Source organism: Trichomycterus rosablanca, chromosome 16 (assembly GCF_030014385.1).
Source record: "Trichomycterus rosablanca isolate fTriRos1 chromosome 16, fTriRos1.hap1, whole genome shotgun sequence".
NCBI lineage: Eukaryota > Metazoa > Chordata > Actinopteri > Siluriformes > Trichomycteridae > Trichomycterus > Trichomycterus rosablanca.
Window position 1 is genome coordinate 7,703,405 of NC_086003.1, and position 17,441 is coordinate 7,720,845.

At 42.3% G+C, this 17,441-nt stretch overlaps 1 protein-coding gene across 1 annotated transcript in view; it reads right to left on the reverse strand.

The window, feature by feature from the left end:
* thbs4b (thrombospondin 4b) overlaps window positions 1–4,781 on the reverse strand; it is a 40,488-nt gene extending 35,707 nt beyond the window's left edge. The window contains exon 1 of the mRNA XM_063011088.1: window positions 4,630–4,781. Within this exon, the coding sequence (XP_062867158.1) occupies window positions 4,630–4,708 (79 nt within the window). The 5' untranslated portion in view covers window positions 4,709–4,781. The remainder of the gene's footprint in view (window positions 1–4,629) is intronic.
* Between the last annotated feature and the right edge of the window lie 12,660 nt (window positions 4,782–17,441).

A 17,441-nucleotide genomic window follows, 5' to 3' on the forward strand; every position in this document is an offset into this window, starting at 1 on the left:
TAAATGTAAAAATATTCAATGGAAACAAGTATAACACAAATTCGTACTAAGCATCTAACATCAAATACTAGACGTGCCCCCAAGCGGCACCTCGTAATTACTAGAGTTGAAATTCTATCTAAAATTTTATGTATACTCAAATTTAGACAGATGTGAACTGTACTCCACTTATCTGATTTACAACTCACTTTATTTTTCATTTAAATCGACAGCATGAAAAATCATGAATGTGATCCATGCACAGTTTCCACACATCAGCCCTGCGAACCGTTGGTAGCGCTGATGTCATGCCAGTAACCGCCAGTACAGATGTGGGTTGTTATGGCGGTGACTAATGGTCATTGACCAAACAGGAATTGGATGTATGCGTCCGTTTATGTTAATAAAGGTGGGTCGGAGCATGGCCAGGACCTTAATTCAGACTTTCCTGTGTCTATAAAACAGTACAGGAATTCACAATTTAAACTGACCTTTAAGCACGTCATCCGTTGACCCAATATTTTCCGGCCTGTAGGGTTAAGAGCTGTACCTGTGTGTAATCCTTGGCAAGAATTTGTCTATAAAACGTTCTCGGCGGTCATGCTGGTCAGGAACTTTTATGTTCGTTGTAAAGCCAATACCGGCATGTTTTTGTTTACCGGCATGGATTGGTTGCTGCGCTGTGGTTGCCGTGTTATTACGTTTAAAAGAATGTAATCAGACCTAAAGCATTTTAACCGCTGACTGTTGGTCCAGCTACCGAAGAGCAGCCCCTTTTTTTTCTTCATCAGATCAGGTTCTGAGACTGGTGGCAATGAAACACAGAGGCAGAAGAAGCACGCTGCGAATGCTGTGTATTGACTTTCCAGCTCTGGACATGAAAGATGCATGAGAAGAGGCTGAGGTCAATCCGTTCACTGTTCAGCCAATCAGAGCTCTGCATGAGCTGCTGTGACGAATCATGAATGTCTACTGCTTTAAGTTTGTAAAGGATTGCTAACATATGGCATTTGCTTATGTGTGTACATCTGTGAGTGGCATTTTTTTTTAAATAAATACCACAAGTGCAATACACTCATGTCAGTGATGCTATTGGCTGGCCAGTCATCCACACAGACATGATTGGATTTGTCTTTTGGTGGAATGGGGCAAGCCATTGGGAGGTGCGCATCTGGCATTAAAAATGTGCCAAATCAGGCATACAGACCAGGATGATCCACTGTGGTGACCCCTGAATATGGGAGTAGGATCGGTGTACAATAACCACTTACACACAGTATTAAAATAACATCCACTCCACTCTCCTACACTGGTTTTGGAGTCCATTGGTGGACACCGATCAGGCATAACAATTTTATAAGCTCCACTTACCATATAGGAGCACTTTGTAGTTCTACAATTATTGACTGTAGTCCATCTGTTTCTCTACATACTTTTTTACCCTGCTTTCACCCTGTTCTTCAATGGTCAGGACCCCCACAGGACCACCACAGAGCAGGTATTATTTGGGTGGTGGGTCATTCTCAGCACTGCAGTGACACTGACATGGTGGTGGTGTGTTAGTGTGTGTTGTGCTGGTATGAGTGGATAAGACACAGCAATGCTGATGGAGTTTTTAAACACCTCACTGTCACTGCTGGACTGTGAATAGTCCACCAACCAAAAATATCCAGACAACAGCGCCCCGTGGGCAGCATCCTGTGACCGCTGATGAAGGTCTAGAAGATGACCAACTCAAACATCAGCAGTAGATGAGAGATCATCTCTGACTTTACATCTACAAGGTGGACCAACTAGGTAGGAGTGTCTAATAGAGTGGACAGCGAGTGGACACGGTATTTAAAAACTCCAGCAGCGCTGCTGTGTCTGATCCACTCATACCAGCACAACACACACTAAGACACCACCACCGTGTCAGTGTCACTGCAGTGCTGAGAATGACCCACCACCTAAATAATACCTGCTCTGTGGTGGTCCTGACCATTGAAGAACAGGGTGAAAGCAGGTTATAAAGGTATGTAGAGAAACAGATGGACTACAGTCAGTAATTGTAGAACTACAAAGTGCTTCTATATGGTAAGTAGAGCTGATAAAATGGACAGTGTGTAGAAACAAGGAGGTGGTTTTAATGTTATGGCTGATCGGTGTATCTTAGTATTTTCTGATTTTGGTTGATGTAGTGGGTTTACTTCTAGTGAACCGGTGGTGGGAGCTTTAGAGGTGGGCAAATCAAATATTTGTCTACTCTCAAAGACCCAACATAAGCTACTGGTAGTTTAATATAGATTGATAATCTCAATAAAATGCAGTGGGACCCCCTCTGGACTCACGAAGGCCCCCCAAGTTGAGAACCACCGGGCTACTGGATTTCATTCTTACCAAAGCGGTCAAACCATGTGTTTATGGAACATAGACACAGTCATGCTGGGACAAATAAGGGACTTTGTCCACACTGTTGGCAGTTAAATGATTTTGTCTCATTCTGCATAAGTAGGTCCTGTGTATCAAATATATGACAGAGAAGTAGCTGAGAAGACAAGGTGTCAATAATTAGCTATCTAATATAGTCATTCATTCATACCTTCATTTATTGATTACCTTGGTGATCTACCATGAGATTACATAAAAAAAATGGGCCCCAGTGATATTGATGGCTCTTAAATACAGTATGTATTAGTATTAGTATGTAATGGTTCTATCAGGGCTTATAATATAGAGTAATTAAATTCAAAGATAGTGTAATATCAAACTTCACGTTCTTGTTGGTGGGGCAGATGGAGTAAAAATATGCAATCAGACCTACATAATTACTAACAGTTACATTTATTTTTTGTTCAAGTGACTTTATATTTACATTTTCAGCATTTAGCAGACGCTTTTATCCAAAGTGGCTTACAGTACTGTGACAGTATACAGTCTAAGCAATTAAGGGTTAAAGGCCTTGCTCAAGGGCCCAACAGTGGCAACCTGGCAGTGGTGGGGCTTGAACCAGCGACGTTTCGATTGCTAGTTACTAGGCTACAACTGCCTTAATGATCTATATTTGACAGTCCATCATGCACCAGTTTATAATCCTAATGGGAATCCTCATTGGCCCCTAAGAACGGAGCTGCTTACCCCAACTATAGACAAAGGTAGAGAGCTTGGGGGGGGGGGTTCTAGGTCACAGAAACCTGTGGTGATCAGGGTTTTATGACGATGGGGGAGGTGGGCGCTGTTGTTCTGTGAAAGCCTTCATGACTTAGTTACCCGTCTCCCTTTTAGTTATTCTGTAATTAAAAATCAGGGGTGACTTGACTTGTCCCTCTAAACACAGCGTGCCTGCAAACTTCTGCAATCAATCACTGTGTAGTTTTCGTTTGGAGCTGGGGGAAAGAAGATGGGGAGCATTTTAGAATCGTTTTATGAGGTAACGACACCCAGAGTTCAAACAGTTCAAGCAGTTTTTTAAACCTGCTTAATAGGGGCGGCACTGTGGCTCAGTGGGTAGCACTGTCGCCTCACAGCAAGAAGATCCTGGGTTTAAGAGTCTGTGTGGGTTTCTTCCCATACTATAATAAAAGTTAGCTGATAAAAAAAAATATATATATTATTTAATATTTAATTACTATATTATTTTTAATCCAGATTACTTGTTAATAATTCACAAAGCACCAAGTGATTTGAGATACAGAATGAAGGTCTTTGCTTCATTGCCTTATCTCTTCATAAGGCAGCCCTGCTTTATCATACATTAACTTGGGTAAAAGCATGTGTAGAATATCTATAATATAGAATAAACAAATGAAACACTAATACAGTGGTACCTTGTAACTAAACGTCCCCTAAACTTAAAATCTTTGAAACTAAACACCCTTCATCAAGAAATTCATACTTAAACTCAACATTTGCCTTAAACTCAACGTGTTCAGTTTATTTTTTGAAAAAGTGTATTTATTTAATTTAAAATTTAACAATGAACATTCGCTTTGTTCAGCGCTCGGCTTGAGCGGTGCAGCAATACAGCATCAAAGTGTGCATATGAGACGAGTCTGCATTTGTGTGGAATAACCGTCAAATTCACTCTGAAAGCTCCACATGTATCTATGTTCAGCTGGATTTTCCTCCTGTTTCACTTTTAAACTTGTGTTACAGCTTGAGGTGCTGAGAAATTGTAAAAATCAGCTTTTTATATATTATTTGTGTTATTTTCCGTGTATAAGTGTCAAAAACACATCCATTATTTTACATGGAACGCATTAACAGGTTTCCCCATACATCCTTATGGAAAAAAAAAAACCTTAAACTCAATGCCTTTTAATCTCAACGCCACTCCCAGAACCACTTGACGTTGAGTTTCAAGGTACCACTGTATAGCTAAATGTAAGGTTCTGCTCTAGGTGTGCCAGTCACTATTTCATTGTTCTTACTATTTCAAATAAGGTGGAAAAAATAGTCAAATAATAGGCATATAATGTCCCCAAGAGCCCTTCATTTCACCAAAGTCTTCACTCCTCACAAAAGAAAACATGACAGGCTTTGTGGTTAAATACCCAGCTTCTATAAATACCAGGGTTGCCAGTATAAAACATAGCCCCCCCAAATTAAACAATAAAATAGTGCTGTAATTTATTATTTAAAGTCATTGCTTGGTGTTATGAATGTACTCACCGGTTGACTCAGCATCCACGGCTACATTTGAAGTCAGAATTAAAAATAAGGACACGAGAAGCTTCATCTCTTTCTTCATCCTTCACACACACCACTGATAGGTGTGTGTGTCTGTGTGTTGAATGTCCTGAACCTGTGTTCGTCTTGCTCTGTGTAGTCTGAGAGTTTCGTCCTTCAAAGTTCTCTTGCAGTGTGTCTAATGGAGAAAAGAGTGGGTGATGTGGGTCAGTGTGTATTTATTGGTGTGTGTGTGTGTGTACAGGACTGAGGTTCTGGTCTGTCATATTGGAGCAGCTGTAGTGGGCGGAGTTATGAGTTTTCCAGGCAGCCCCATACCGAGTGGGCGGAGTCGAGAACGGTGCCATATAATTGGCTGCCTCCAGTCACATCTGCGATTGTATTGCAGCGGTTTACGACCTGCCATTTGTTCCCCGTGGCTCCCGGCCTCTCACCTTTCCTCTACTCGTGTTTTTACGAATTTTTATTACTTAGTCATTGACAGATCCTTAAAATATGCCATGACGGACCTTTAGGGATCTGAGCCCGGTGTTCTGTGAAAATCGTACTAATTCTTAAAATAGATTTCCACATGTTGAGCTCATCTTTTGGTGGAAACGGAGGTTTAGATCACTTCCAAGAAGTTGAATATATTTGATTGCAGACAGTTTGAACCCAAGATATTTCATGTTTTATCTGCTCAACTTCATTCCTGCATTTTAAGCCTGCAACGCGTTCCAAAAAAAGTTGGGACAGGGGCAATTTAGGCCTAGTAATGAGGTGAAAAAATTTAATAATGATGTGATTCCAAACAGGTGATTGTAATCATGGTTTGATACAAAAGCAGCAAAGATGATCAGATGATCTCCAGTTTGTCAACAAATGTGTGAGAAAATGATTGAAATGTTTAAAAACAATGAACCTCAAAGAAAGATTGGAAGGGATTTGCATATTTCTCCCTCTACAGTGCATAATATCATTAAACCATTCAAGGTATCAGGAGGAATTTCGCAAGCTTAAGCTAAACACCTGTGATCTTCTGATCCCTGAGAGGCACTGCATCAAGAACCGCCACTCAACAATAGCTGATATAACCACATGGGTGAGGGATTACTTTGTCAAACCTTTGTCAAGCACTACAATACAGAGTTACATGCACAAATGCCACTTAAAACTTTACTGTGCAAAAAAGAAGCCTTATGTTAACCATGTCCAGAAGCGGCGTCGACTTCTCTGGGCTCAAGGGAATCTAGGATGGACCATTACACAGTGGAAATGTGTCAGATGAATCAGCATTCCAGGTCTTTTTTGGAAAAAATGGACGCCCAAAGACGAAAAGGACCATCCAGACTGTTATCAGCAAGAAGTCCAAAAGTCAGGGTCTGTCATGGTATGGTTCTGTGTCAGTGCCCTTCGTAAAGGTCATTTACACTTTTGTGATGGCAGCATTAATGCAGAAAAGTACATTGAGATCTTAGAGCAACATGTGCTGCCTTCAAGACGTCATCTTTTCCAGGGACGTCCATGCATTTTTCAACAAGACGATGCAAAACCACATGCTGCACACATTACAAAGGCATGGCTGCGGAAGAAGAGGGTACGGGTACTGGACTGGCCTGCCTGCAGTTCTGACCTGACCAGTTCTCCTCGTGTCTGTGTGGGCTTCCTTTCACAGTCCAAAGACATGCAGTCAGGTTAACTGGAGATGCTAAAGTCATCACTTTTTAAACCATATACACAGATGTCGATAACACACACACACACACACACACACACACACACACTCTACTCAGTAACATTACAGTGGCTAATGACATAATCTCCATCAACAGCCCACATTCTGAACAGAGGATGTGGTGTGCGTCCATGTGTGTGTGCTGAAATGATAGTCTTCAGCTGAGCCTCTGTTCTGTCATTACAGTCCTTCAAGGCATTGTGGGTATGTCTAGACCCAGGTGGGCCAGGGTCCGGAATGTTCTGATCCAGTGTGTTTGTTACAAGCAGGAAAACAGGATGAAAGGTCCGTCTTTGGATGTCTGGATCTGTTGGATCTGACAGTTGAGCAGCCAGCAGGAAAATAAGCTTCACACACTCATGCCAGCACACAGTTCTCTTTTGTTCCCACAGTATAAGGGTTGTAACGGGATGCTGCCGGCTCAGTGCAGGACTAATCACTTTAACATGTGTGTGTATGTCTGTGTAATAGAGAGAGAGAGAAAGTAAGATTATGGGTTTGCTAGAATGTTACAGTAAGACTGTGGCCCGGTTTATTAAAGTCTGTAAACTTGGCGTATCCGAATTTGATAGTTTTGTTATCACTTTTATCTTTGCCACATAGAAAGACAGATAGATAGACAGATAGATAGATAGATAGATAGATAGATAGATAGATAGATAGATAGATAGATAGATAGATAGATAGATAGATAGATAGATAGATAGATAGATAGGCAGGCAGGCAGGCAGGCAGACAGACAGACAGACAGACAGATAGACAGGCAGGCAGACAGGCAGACAGACAGACCAACAGATAGATAGATAGATAGATAGATAGATAGATAGATAGATAGATAGATAGATAGATAGACAGACAGACAGACAGATAGATAGATAGACAGACAGATAGATAGACAGACAGAAAGATAGACAGATAGATAGATAGACAGATAGACAGAAAGACAGATTGATTGATAGATAAATAGGTAGATAGACAGACAGACAGATAGATAGACGAACAGACAGACAGAAAGACAGACAGACAGATTGATTGATAGATAGATAAATAAGTAGATAGACAGCCAGACCGACAGATAGACAGACAGATAGATACATAGGTAGATAGATAAACAGACAGATAGACCGATAGATAGATAAACAGACAGACAGATAGACAGAGAGATAGACCGATAGATAATAAAAAGATAGATAGATAGATAGACAGATAGACAGACAGACCGACCGATAGATAATAGATAGATAGACAGACAGACGGACGGACGGACGGACAGACAGACAGACAGACAGACAGATAGATGATGGATTGATGGATGGATGGATGGACAGACGGATAGATAGATAGATAGATAGATAGATAGATAGATAGATAGATAGATAGATAGATAGATAGATAGATAGATAGATAGACAGATAGACAGATAGATGGATAGATAGATATAGATTGATAGACAGACAGATGTATATATATATATATACAGTGTATCACAAAAGTGAGTACACCCCTCACATTTCTGCAGATATTTAAGTATATCTTTTCATGGGACAACACTGACAAAATTACACTTTGACACAATGAAAAGTAGTCTGTGTGCAGCTTATATAACAGTGTAAATTTATTCTTCCCTCAAAATAACTCAATATACAGCCATTAATGTCTAAACCACCGGCAACAAAAGTGAGTACACCCCTAAGTGAAAGTTCCTGAAGTGTCAATATTTTGTGTGGCCACCATTATTTCCCAGAACTGCCTTAACTCTCCTGGGCATGGAGTTTACCAGAGCTTCACAGGTTGCCACTGGAATGCTTTTCCACTCCTCCATGACGACATCACGGAGCTGGCGGATATTCGAGACTTTGCGCTCCTCCACCTTCCGCTTGAGGATGCCCCAAAGATGTTCTATTGGGTTTAGGTCTGGAGACATGCTTGGCCAGTCCATCACCTTTACCCTCAGCCTCTTCAATAAAGCAGTGGTCGTCTTAGAGGTGTGTTTGGGGTCATTATCATGCTGGAACACTGCCCTGCGACCCAGTTTCCAGAGGGAGGGGATCATGCTCTGCTTCAGTATTTCACAGTACATATTGGAGTTCATGTGTCCCTCAATGAAATGTAACTCCCCAACACCTGCTGCACCCATGCAGCCCCAGACCATGGCATTCCCACCACCATGCTTGACTGTAGGCATGACACACTTATCTTTGTACTCCTCACCTGATTGCCGCCACACATGCTTGAGACCATCTGAACCAAACAAATTAATCTTGGTCTCATCAGACCATAGGACATGGTTCCAGTAATCCATGTCCTTTGTTGACATGTCTTCAGCAAACTGTTTGCGGGCTTTCTTGTGTAGAGACTTCAGAAGAGGCTTCCTTCTGGGGTGACAGCCATGCAGACCAATTTGATGTAGTGTGCGGCGTATGGTCTGAGCACTGACAGGCTGACCCCCCACCTTTTCAATCTCTGCAGCAATGCTGACAGCACTCCTGCACCTATCTTTCAAAGACAGCAGTTGGATGTGACGCTGAGCACGTGCACTCAGCTTCTTTGGACGACCAACGTGATGTCTGTTCTGAGTGGACCCTGCTCTTTTAAAACGCTGGATGATCTTGGCCACTGTGCTGCAGCTCAGTTTCAGGGTGTTGGCAATCTTCTTGTAGCATTGGCCATCTTCATGTAGCGCAACAATTCGTCTTTTAAGATCCTCAGAGAGTTCTTTGCCATGAGGTGCCATGTTGGAACTTTCAGTGACCAGTATGAGAGAGTGTGAGAGCTGTACTACTAAATTGAACACACCTGCTCCCTATGCACACCTGAGACCTAGTAACACTAACAAATCACATGACATTTTGGAGGGAAAATGACAAGCAGTGCTCAATTTGGACATTTAGGGGTGTAGTCTCTTAGGGGTGTACTCACTTTTGTTGCCGGTGGTTTAGACATTAATGGCTGTATATTGAGTTATTTTGAGGGAAGAATAAATTTACACTGTTATATAAGCTGCACACAGACTACTTTTCATTGTGTCAAAGTGTCATTTTGTCAGTGTTGTCCCATGAAAAGATATACTTAAATATCTGCAGAAATGTGAGGGGTGTACTCACTTTTGTGATACACTGTATATACATATATATAGATTGATAGACTGACAGGCAGACAGACAGACAGATAGACAGACAGACATGCAGATAAATAGAAAGATAAACAACTTTAGAAATCTATTTATTATTTTATTAATTTACATCTGATTATTAACATTAGCACTTTTTTATATTTTCACATTTTTCCCTTTTTCTATGGTCAGGACCCCCACAGAGCAGGTATTATTTAGGTGGTGGATCATTCTCAGCACTGCAGTGACACTGACATGGTGGTGGTGTGTTAGTGTGTGTTGTGCTGGTATGAGTGGATCAGACACAGCAATGCTGCTGGAGTTTTTAAACACCTCACTGTCACTGCTGGACTGAGAATAATCCACCAACCAAAAATATCCAGCCAATAGCGCCCCGTAGGCAGCGTCCTGTGACCACTGATGAAGGTCACTGCAGTGCTGAGAATGATCCACCACCCAAATAATACCTGCTCTGTGGTGGTCCTGACCATTGAGGAATACAGTGAAAGCATGATAAAAAAAAGTATGTAGATAAACAGATGGACTACAGTCAGTAATTGTAGAACTACAAAGTGCTTCTATATGGTAAGTGGAGCTGGTAAAATGGACAGTGAGTGTAGAAACAAGAAGGTGGTTTTAATGTTATGGCTGATCGGTGTATATATACCGTATATACTGTATACACAGTATAGTGTATATATGAGCTACTGTAGGTTTATTTATGGTTCGGACTTCTATTTCAAAGCAAGCATCAGGACTTCTGTCTGCATCCACTTTAACCCCCAACCACACATTCTCCCCTCCAAACCACAGTGTGTGTGTGTGTGTGTGTGTGTGTGTGTGTGTGTATGTGTGTGTATGTGTGTGTACTTAAACAGATGAATGACTAGGATTGCACATGGAACCAATTACCTGAGTAATTAGTCTGTATCACTTACACACACATGCTGCATATGTTTGGAGTTTAGAAGGTATGATGGAAAAAGAACAAAGCAGTAAATGCCAGTGTGTAGTCTGAACATATAACCAGACCAACAAAACAGCGGTTGTAATGTAAACAGCGTACACATGTTGTTTCTTATATACTTAAAGCTAAATAACTAAAATGTGAATGAATTGGATTTATTGTGGGTTTTCTGGAAATATATAGCAACACTGTTCCCTACAGATGACTTTGGGGCACAAAAATGTACAAAGACTTTGCATTGCTAACGTCCACCTCCTGTTGATGGAAATCACCAGCTCTTATCTATCCATCCATCCATCTATTTTTCTGTCTGTCTGTCTGTCTGTCTGTCCATCCTTCCATTCATCTAGTGGGGCCAAAAAGTATTTAGTCAGCCACTGATTGTGCAAGTTCTCCTACTTAGAAAGATGAGAGAGGTCTGTAATTTTCATCATAGGTACACTTCAACTATGAGAGACGAAATGAAAAAAAATTTTTGGTTTCATCTGACCACATGATATTCTCCCAATCCTCTTCTGGATCATCCATATGCTCTCTGACAAACTTCAGACGGGCCTGGACATGCCTGGCACTGCAGGATTTGAGTCCCTCTCGGCTTGGTGTGTTACTGATGGTAGCCTTTGTTTCTTTGGTCCCAGCTCTCTGCAGGTCATTCATCAGTTCCCTCCGTGTAGTTCTGGGATTTTTGCTCACCGTTCTCATGATCATTTTAACCCCACGGGATCGAGGGAGATTATCAATGGTCTTGTATGTCTTCCATTTTCTTACAATTGTTCCCACAGTTGATTTATTCACACCAACCTGCTTGCCTATTGTAGATTCACTCTTCCCAGCCTGGTGCAGGTCTACAATTTTCTTCCTGGTGTCCTTCGACAGCTCTTTAGTCTTGGCCATGGTTGAGTTTGGAGTCTGACTGTTTGAGGCTGTGGACAGGTGTCTTTTATACAGATAACGAGGTCAAACAGGTGCCATTAATACAGGTAACGAGTGGAGGACAGAAGAGCTTCTTAAAGAAGAAGTTACAGGTCTGTGAGAGCCAGAAATCTTGCTTGTTTGTGGGTGACCAAATACTTATTTTCCACCATAATTTACTAATAAATTCTTTAAAAATCCTACAATGTGATTTCCTGGATTTTTTTTTTCTCATTTTGTCTCTCATAGTTGAAGTGTAGCTATGATGAAAATTACAGACCTCTCTCATCTTTCTAAGTAGGAGAACTTGCACAATCAGTGGCTGACTAAATACTTTTTGGCCCCACTATATCTATCTATCCATCCATCCATCCATCCATCCATCCATCTATCTATCCATCCATCCATCCATCCAACCATCTATCTATCTGTCTGTCTGTCCGTCCAACCATACATCCATCCATTCAACCAACCATCTATCTATCTGTCTGTCTGTCCAATTATCGATACATCCACCCATCTATCTATCTGTCTGTCTGTCTGTCCAACCATCCATACGTCCATCTATCCATCCATCCATCTATTTGTCTGTCCGTCCGTCAGACTGGATTTCTAACTAATAATAATAATAATAATTCATAAAAAATATATCTGTATTTACCTTTTCTTCTATATAAGTGTCTGCTGCCAGCTATTCCAGAACATTGGGGATCTGTAATATGGGTAGCGTATCATGTAATTTGCTATTAGCTGTACACTGATCAGCCATAACATTAAAACCACCTCCTTGTTTCTACACTCACTGTCCATTTTATCAGCTCCACTTACCACATAGAAGCACTTTGTAGTTCTACAATTACTGACTGTAGTCCATCTGTTTCTCTGCATGCTTTGTTAGCCCCCTTTCATCCTGTGGTCAGGACCCCCCACAGGACCACCACAGAGCAGATATTATTTGGGTGGTGGATCATTCTCAGCACTGCAGTGACACTGACATGGTGGTGGTGTGTTAGTGTGTGTTGTGCTGGTATGAGTGGATCAGACACAGCAGCGCTGCTGGAGTTTTTAAATACCATGTCAACTCACTGTCCACTCTATTAGACACTCCTACCTAGTTGGTCCACCTTGTAGATGTAAAGTCAGAGACGATCGCTCATGTTTGAGTTGGTCATCTTCTAGACCTTCATCAGTGGTCACAGGACGCTGCCCACGGGGTGCTGTTGGCTGGTTGTTTTTGGTAGGAGGAATATTCTCAGTCCAGCAGTGACAGTGAAGTGTTTAAAAACTCCATCCACTTATACCAGCACAACACACACTAACACACCACCACCATGTCAGTGTCACTGCAGTGCTGAGAACCACCTAAATAATACCTGCTCTGTAGTGGTCCTGTGGGGGTCCTGACCATTAAAGAACAGGGTGAAAGCAGGCTAAAAAGATATGTAGAGAAATAGATGGACTACAGTCAGTAACTGTAGAACTACAAAGTGCTTCTATATGGTAAGTGGAGCTGATAAAATGGACAGTGAGTGTAGAAACAAGGATGTTATGGCTGATCGGTGTATACCCCTCAGACCTCACAGACATGTGTCCCAATTATTCAGTAACAACACCAACAACATGTCAGACTGGCAGCGAGTTTCATTCACTATTACACTATAAGAGCAAGATTATAAGAATCAGACAGACATGACGGAATGTCTTACCAAAGGTGTTCTTTTGTAGCTTTATCCAACTTTCCAACAGGGAGCGAGCCAGCAAGAATAATTTTGGTCAAACAAGAGCAGTAATACCAGTTACCTCATCTACCCCCAGCTGTTGTCTTAATCCTAAACAGTGGTGTCCAAAAAGCTGACTTTATCTTAGGCTTTGCCTCATCCCACTTCATTGACCTTCTGGCATCGATACCCCCCTTTTCCACCAAAAAAAAACGTGGTTCTTGAACCGGTTCCTCTGAACCTTGGTGTTCTGTAGAGAACCGACGCGCGTTTCCACCAGTTTTTGAGAACCAAGCAGCGTCATCATCGGTGGGCATTACTTACTAAGAGTTAAGAGAAGTAATAACATGGCGGAGTGTGTGGATTATGTGCGAGCATTTGTGCTGCTGCTTTCACCGCGACTCTCGGCGCAAATAGCCGATTTGCTCAGCGCTCGACATGAGCGGTGAAACATCATTAAAGTTCCACAACACGAACATCCATCTGTGTGAAATAAACACCAAATCTACTCTAAAATACCACATGTATCTGTGTTTAACTGGATTTACACGTGTGGTGTTTATGCAGCTCGGGGAGTTGAAAAAGCTTCACGCTTTATTTTTCACGTTAAGCGTGTTTCGTTCTGTCCGGGTCACTTTTATCTCGTAATATCACACAATTCACCTTTTTAAAGGCGCTTTGAAAATATAAGCAGCAAACTGGCTCGAAATGTAATCGGGTGAAGTTTAAAAGATAAAAATGCAGCATTAAGCTCCATACGAGACTCCAGCTGACGCCATTGTTGCTAACGCGCTATGCTGTACAACATGACACGCCCACTGACGGACGTCACGGTTCGGGCTGAAAAACCAAGTATTCTGTGGTGCCAGATTGGCCCGCTAGTTCACTGTCTGGAACCTCTTTTTTTTGGTGGAAACACGCGGAACCGGTTCAAAATCAAGTTCGGGAACTGGAACGGGCTCCGTGCTGCGTCGGTGGAAAAGGGGTATCAGTGAAACATGGATTGGTGGAGAAAATTCAGCCACACTGGCCAGTTTTTCCTCTTGTCTACATGTTCTCCAACTCACCAAGAGAATCTGGCAGAGGTGGTGGTATAGATGTTTTTGCCCAAGAAATGGCATTTTACATGTGTTAGCCTTTCACAATTTAACATTATAATTTGAATTCCATGCTACTGCTGTTATTGCCCAATAACCCTTCATATGTCTTTTTCCTAGGAGACTTCATAGAAGAGTTGGAAGGAAGTTCCTCCAACTCTTTTTAGAGACTTTAACCTGTTCATAGACAAACTCCAATGTTCTTTCATCCTTTGACCTCCTCTTCAACACCTACCCTCAAACAAACAAAGGAGGCAATCTTCTGGACCTAATCCTCAGCCGTTGACCTCAATGTTACCCACTTTATCTCTCTGACCTTTGTTTGTTGCTTTGTGTCTTCTTCCCTATATCCACCATTCATTCCACTTTTCAGCCCACTGTTACCAATAGCTTCCTCTACTGGAAGGCCACTGGTTCAAGACCCACAACTGCCAGTTTGCCACTGTTGGGCCGTTCGTTGGTTGCTCTTCAAAGTGTCTTTCTTGCAGGACCCCTCTCACTCCTTTTGGAGACTTAAACCTTTCCATAGACAAACTTCAATGTTCTTCTTTCATCCTTTGACCTCCTCTTTAACACCTACCCTCACACAAACAAAGGAGGCAATCTTCTGGACCTAGTCCTCAGCTGACCATCCTAAGCCGTTGACCTCAGTGTTACCCCACTTCATTTCTCTGACCTTTGTTTGTTGCTTTGTGTCTTCCTCCCATGATCTACCATTCCTTCTGGTTTTCAGCCCACTGTTACTAATAACTTCCTCTACTGGAAGACCACTGGTTCAGGACCCACAACTGCCAGGTTGCCACTGTTGGGCCGTTTGTTGGATGTTCTTCAAAGCCCTTTCCTGCAGGACCCCTCTCACTCTTTCTGGAGACTTTAACCTTTCCATAGACAAACTTCAATGTTCTTCTTTCATTTGTGTCTTCTTCCCTACATCTACCATTCCTTCCACTTTTCAGCCCACTGTTACCAATAACCTCTACTGGAAGGCCACTGGTTCAAGACCCACAACTGCCAGGTTGCCACTGTTGGGCTGTTTGTTGATTGTTCTTCAAAGTCTCATAGACAACCTTCAGTCTTCTTCTTTCATCCTTTGACCTCCTCTTCAACACCTACCCTCACACAAACAAAGGAGGCAATCTTCTGGACCTAGTCCTCAGCCGACCATCCTCAGCCGTTGACCTCAATGTTACCCCACTTCATTTCTCTGACCTTTGTTTGTTGCTTTGTGTCATCCTCCCTTCATATACCATTCCTTCTGGTTTTCAACCCACTGTTACCAATAACCTCTACTGGAAGGCCACTGGTTCAGGACCCACACCTGCCAGGTTGCCACTGTTGGGCCGTTCGTTGGTTGCTCTTCAAAGTCTCTTTCCTGCAGGACCGCTCACACTCTTTTTGGAGACTTTAAGCAGCAAAAGGTTTATTTAAGGGTTACATATCTGTACACACCCTTAGCATAATACTTGGTTGATGCACCTTTGGCAGCAATTACAGCTTCAAGGCGTCTTGGGAAAGAAGCTACAAGGCCACTCAAGGACATTAACAGACCTTCTCAGAAGCCACTCCTATGTTCTCTTGGCTGTGTGCTTCGGGTCGTTGTCATGTTGGAAGGTAAACCTTCACCCCTGTCTGAGGTCCAGAGCGCTCTGGAGCAGGTTTTCTTCAAGGATCTCGGTATACTTAGCTGCATTCATCTTTCCCTCCATCAAGACTAGTCGCCCCGGTCCCACTGCTGAAAAACATCCCCACATCATGATGCTGCCACCGCCATGCTTCACTGTAGAGATGGCATTAGCCAGGTGATGAGCGGTGACTGGTTTTCTCCAGAACTGACGCTTGGTATTCAGGCCAAAAAGTTACATTTTGGTTTCATCAGACCAGAGAATCTTGTTTCTCATAGTTTGAGAGTCCTCTAGGTGCATTTTAGCAAACTCCAAGAGGGCTGTCATGTGCCTTTTACTAAGGAGTGGCTTCCGTCTGGCCACTCTACCATAAAGGCGTGATTTGTGGCGTGCTGCCTGGTTGGTTGATCTTCTGATAGGTTCTCCCATCTCCACAAGGATACGCTGGAGCTCTGTCAGAGTGACCCTCGGGTTCCTGCTCAGCTCCCTGGCCAAGGCCCGTCTTCCCCGATCACTCAGTTTGGCCGGGCGGCCAGGTCTAGGAAGATTTTTGGTTGTTCCAAACTTCTTCCATTTACGAATGATGGGGGCCACTGTGCTCTTTGGGACCTGTAAAGCTGCAGCAATTCTTCTGTCCCTTCTCCAGATCTGTGCCGCAACACAATCCTGTTTCTGAGGTCTGTAGATAATTCCTTTGACCCCATGGCTTGGAGTTGGCTCTGTTTTGCACTGTCAACTGTGAGACCTTATATAGGCAGGTGTTGGCAATCCCCAATCATGTCCAGTTAGTTTATTTAATACTGCTTATTCGTGCAGCTGGTGTTGTAAGAGATTTTTAAAACCCTACCCCCTAATCCAAAACCACTATTGCTCTGTGCCTATTTTGCTTTGTAAATGATCTTAACATTTACCCTTTTCTGCTGTGCTATTATTTGTGGATTTGAAAGTCAAAGTATTACGTTTTCGTTGGAAAATTCCGTTTCCAAACCAGAAAGAACGCTTTATAGTGTAAATTCTCTGTTACACCATAAGAGTAAGATTATAAGAATCAGACAGACATGATTGAATGTCTTACCAAAGGTGTTCTTTTGTAGCTTTATCCAACTTTCCAACAGGGAGCAAGCCAGCAAAAATAATTGTGGGTAAACGTGGGTTTCTTTAAAATTTGGAAATGTGGACAGTTCTGTAGTAGTGTGTCTACTGGTGTTGCGAAATAGGGGGTTCATTACTAAAAGGATATATTATACATTAATTCATTGTCTGTATTAGCACCTCTTTATCCTAATCAACTAGACGAAAGGCAGGAATCACCCTGGACAGTCAGCGATAGCTCAGCTATTAAGGTCTAGTAACTAAAAGGTCAGTGGTTCAAAACTCACAATTACCAGGTTGCCACTGTTGGGCCCTTGAGCAAGCCCTATAACCCTCAATCGCTTGCAATGTATACAGTCTCAGTTGTAAGTCGCTTTGGATCAAGGCGTCTGCTAAATGCTGAAAATGTAAACGTAAATGGATAGGTCGCCAGTCCATCACAGGGCAAACTGAAACTCAAAAGAAGCTTTATTGGCATGACAAATAAGGACATTCGTATTGCCAAAGCAAGTTACAGGGAAATATAAAAATAAAAATAAGAAAGAACAAAAATATACAGA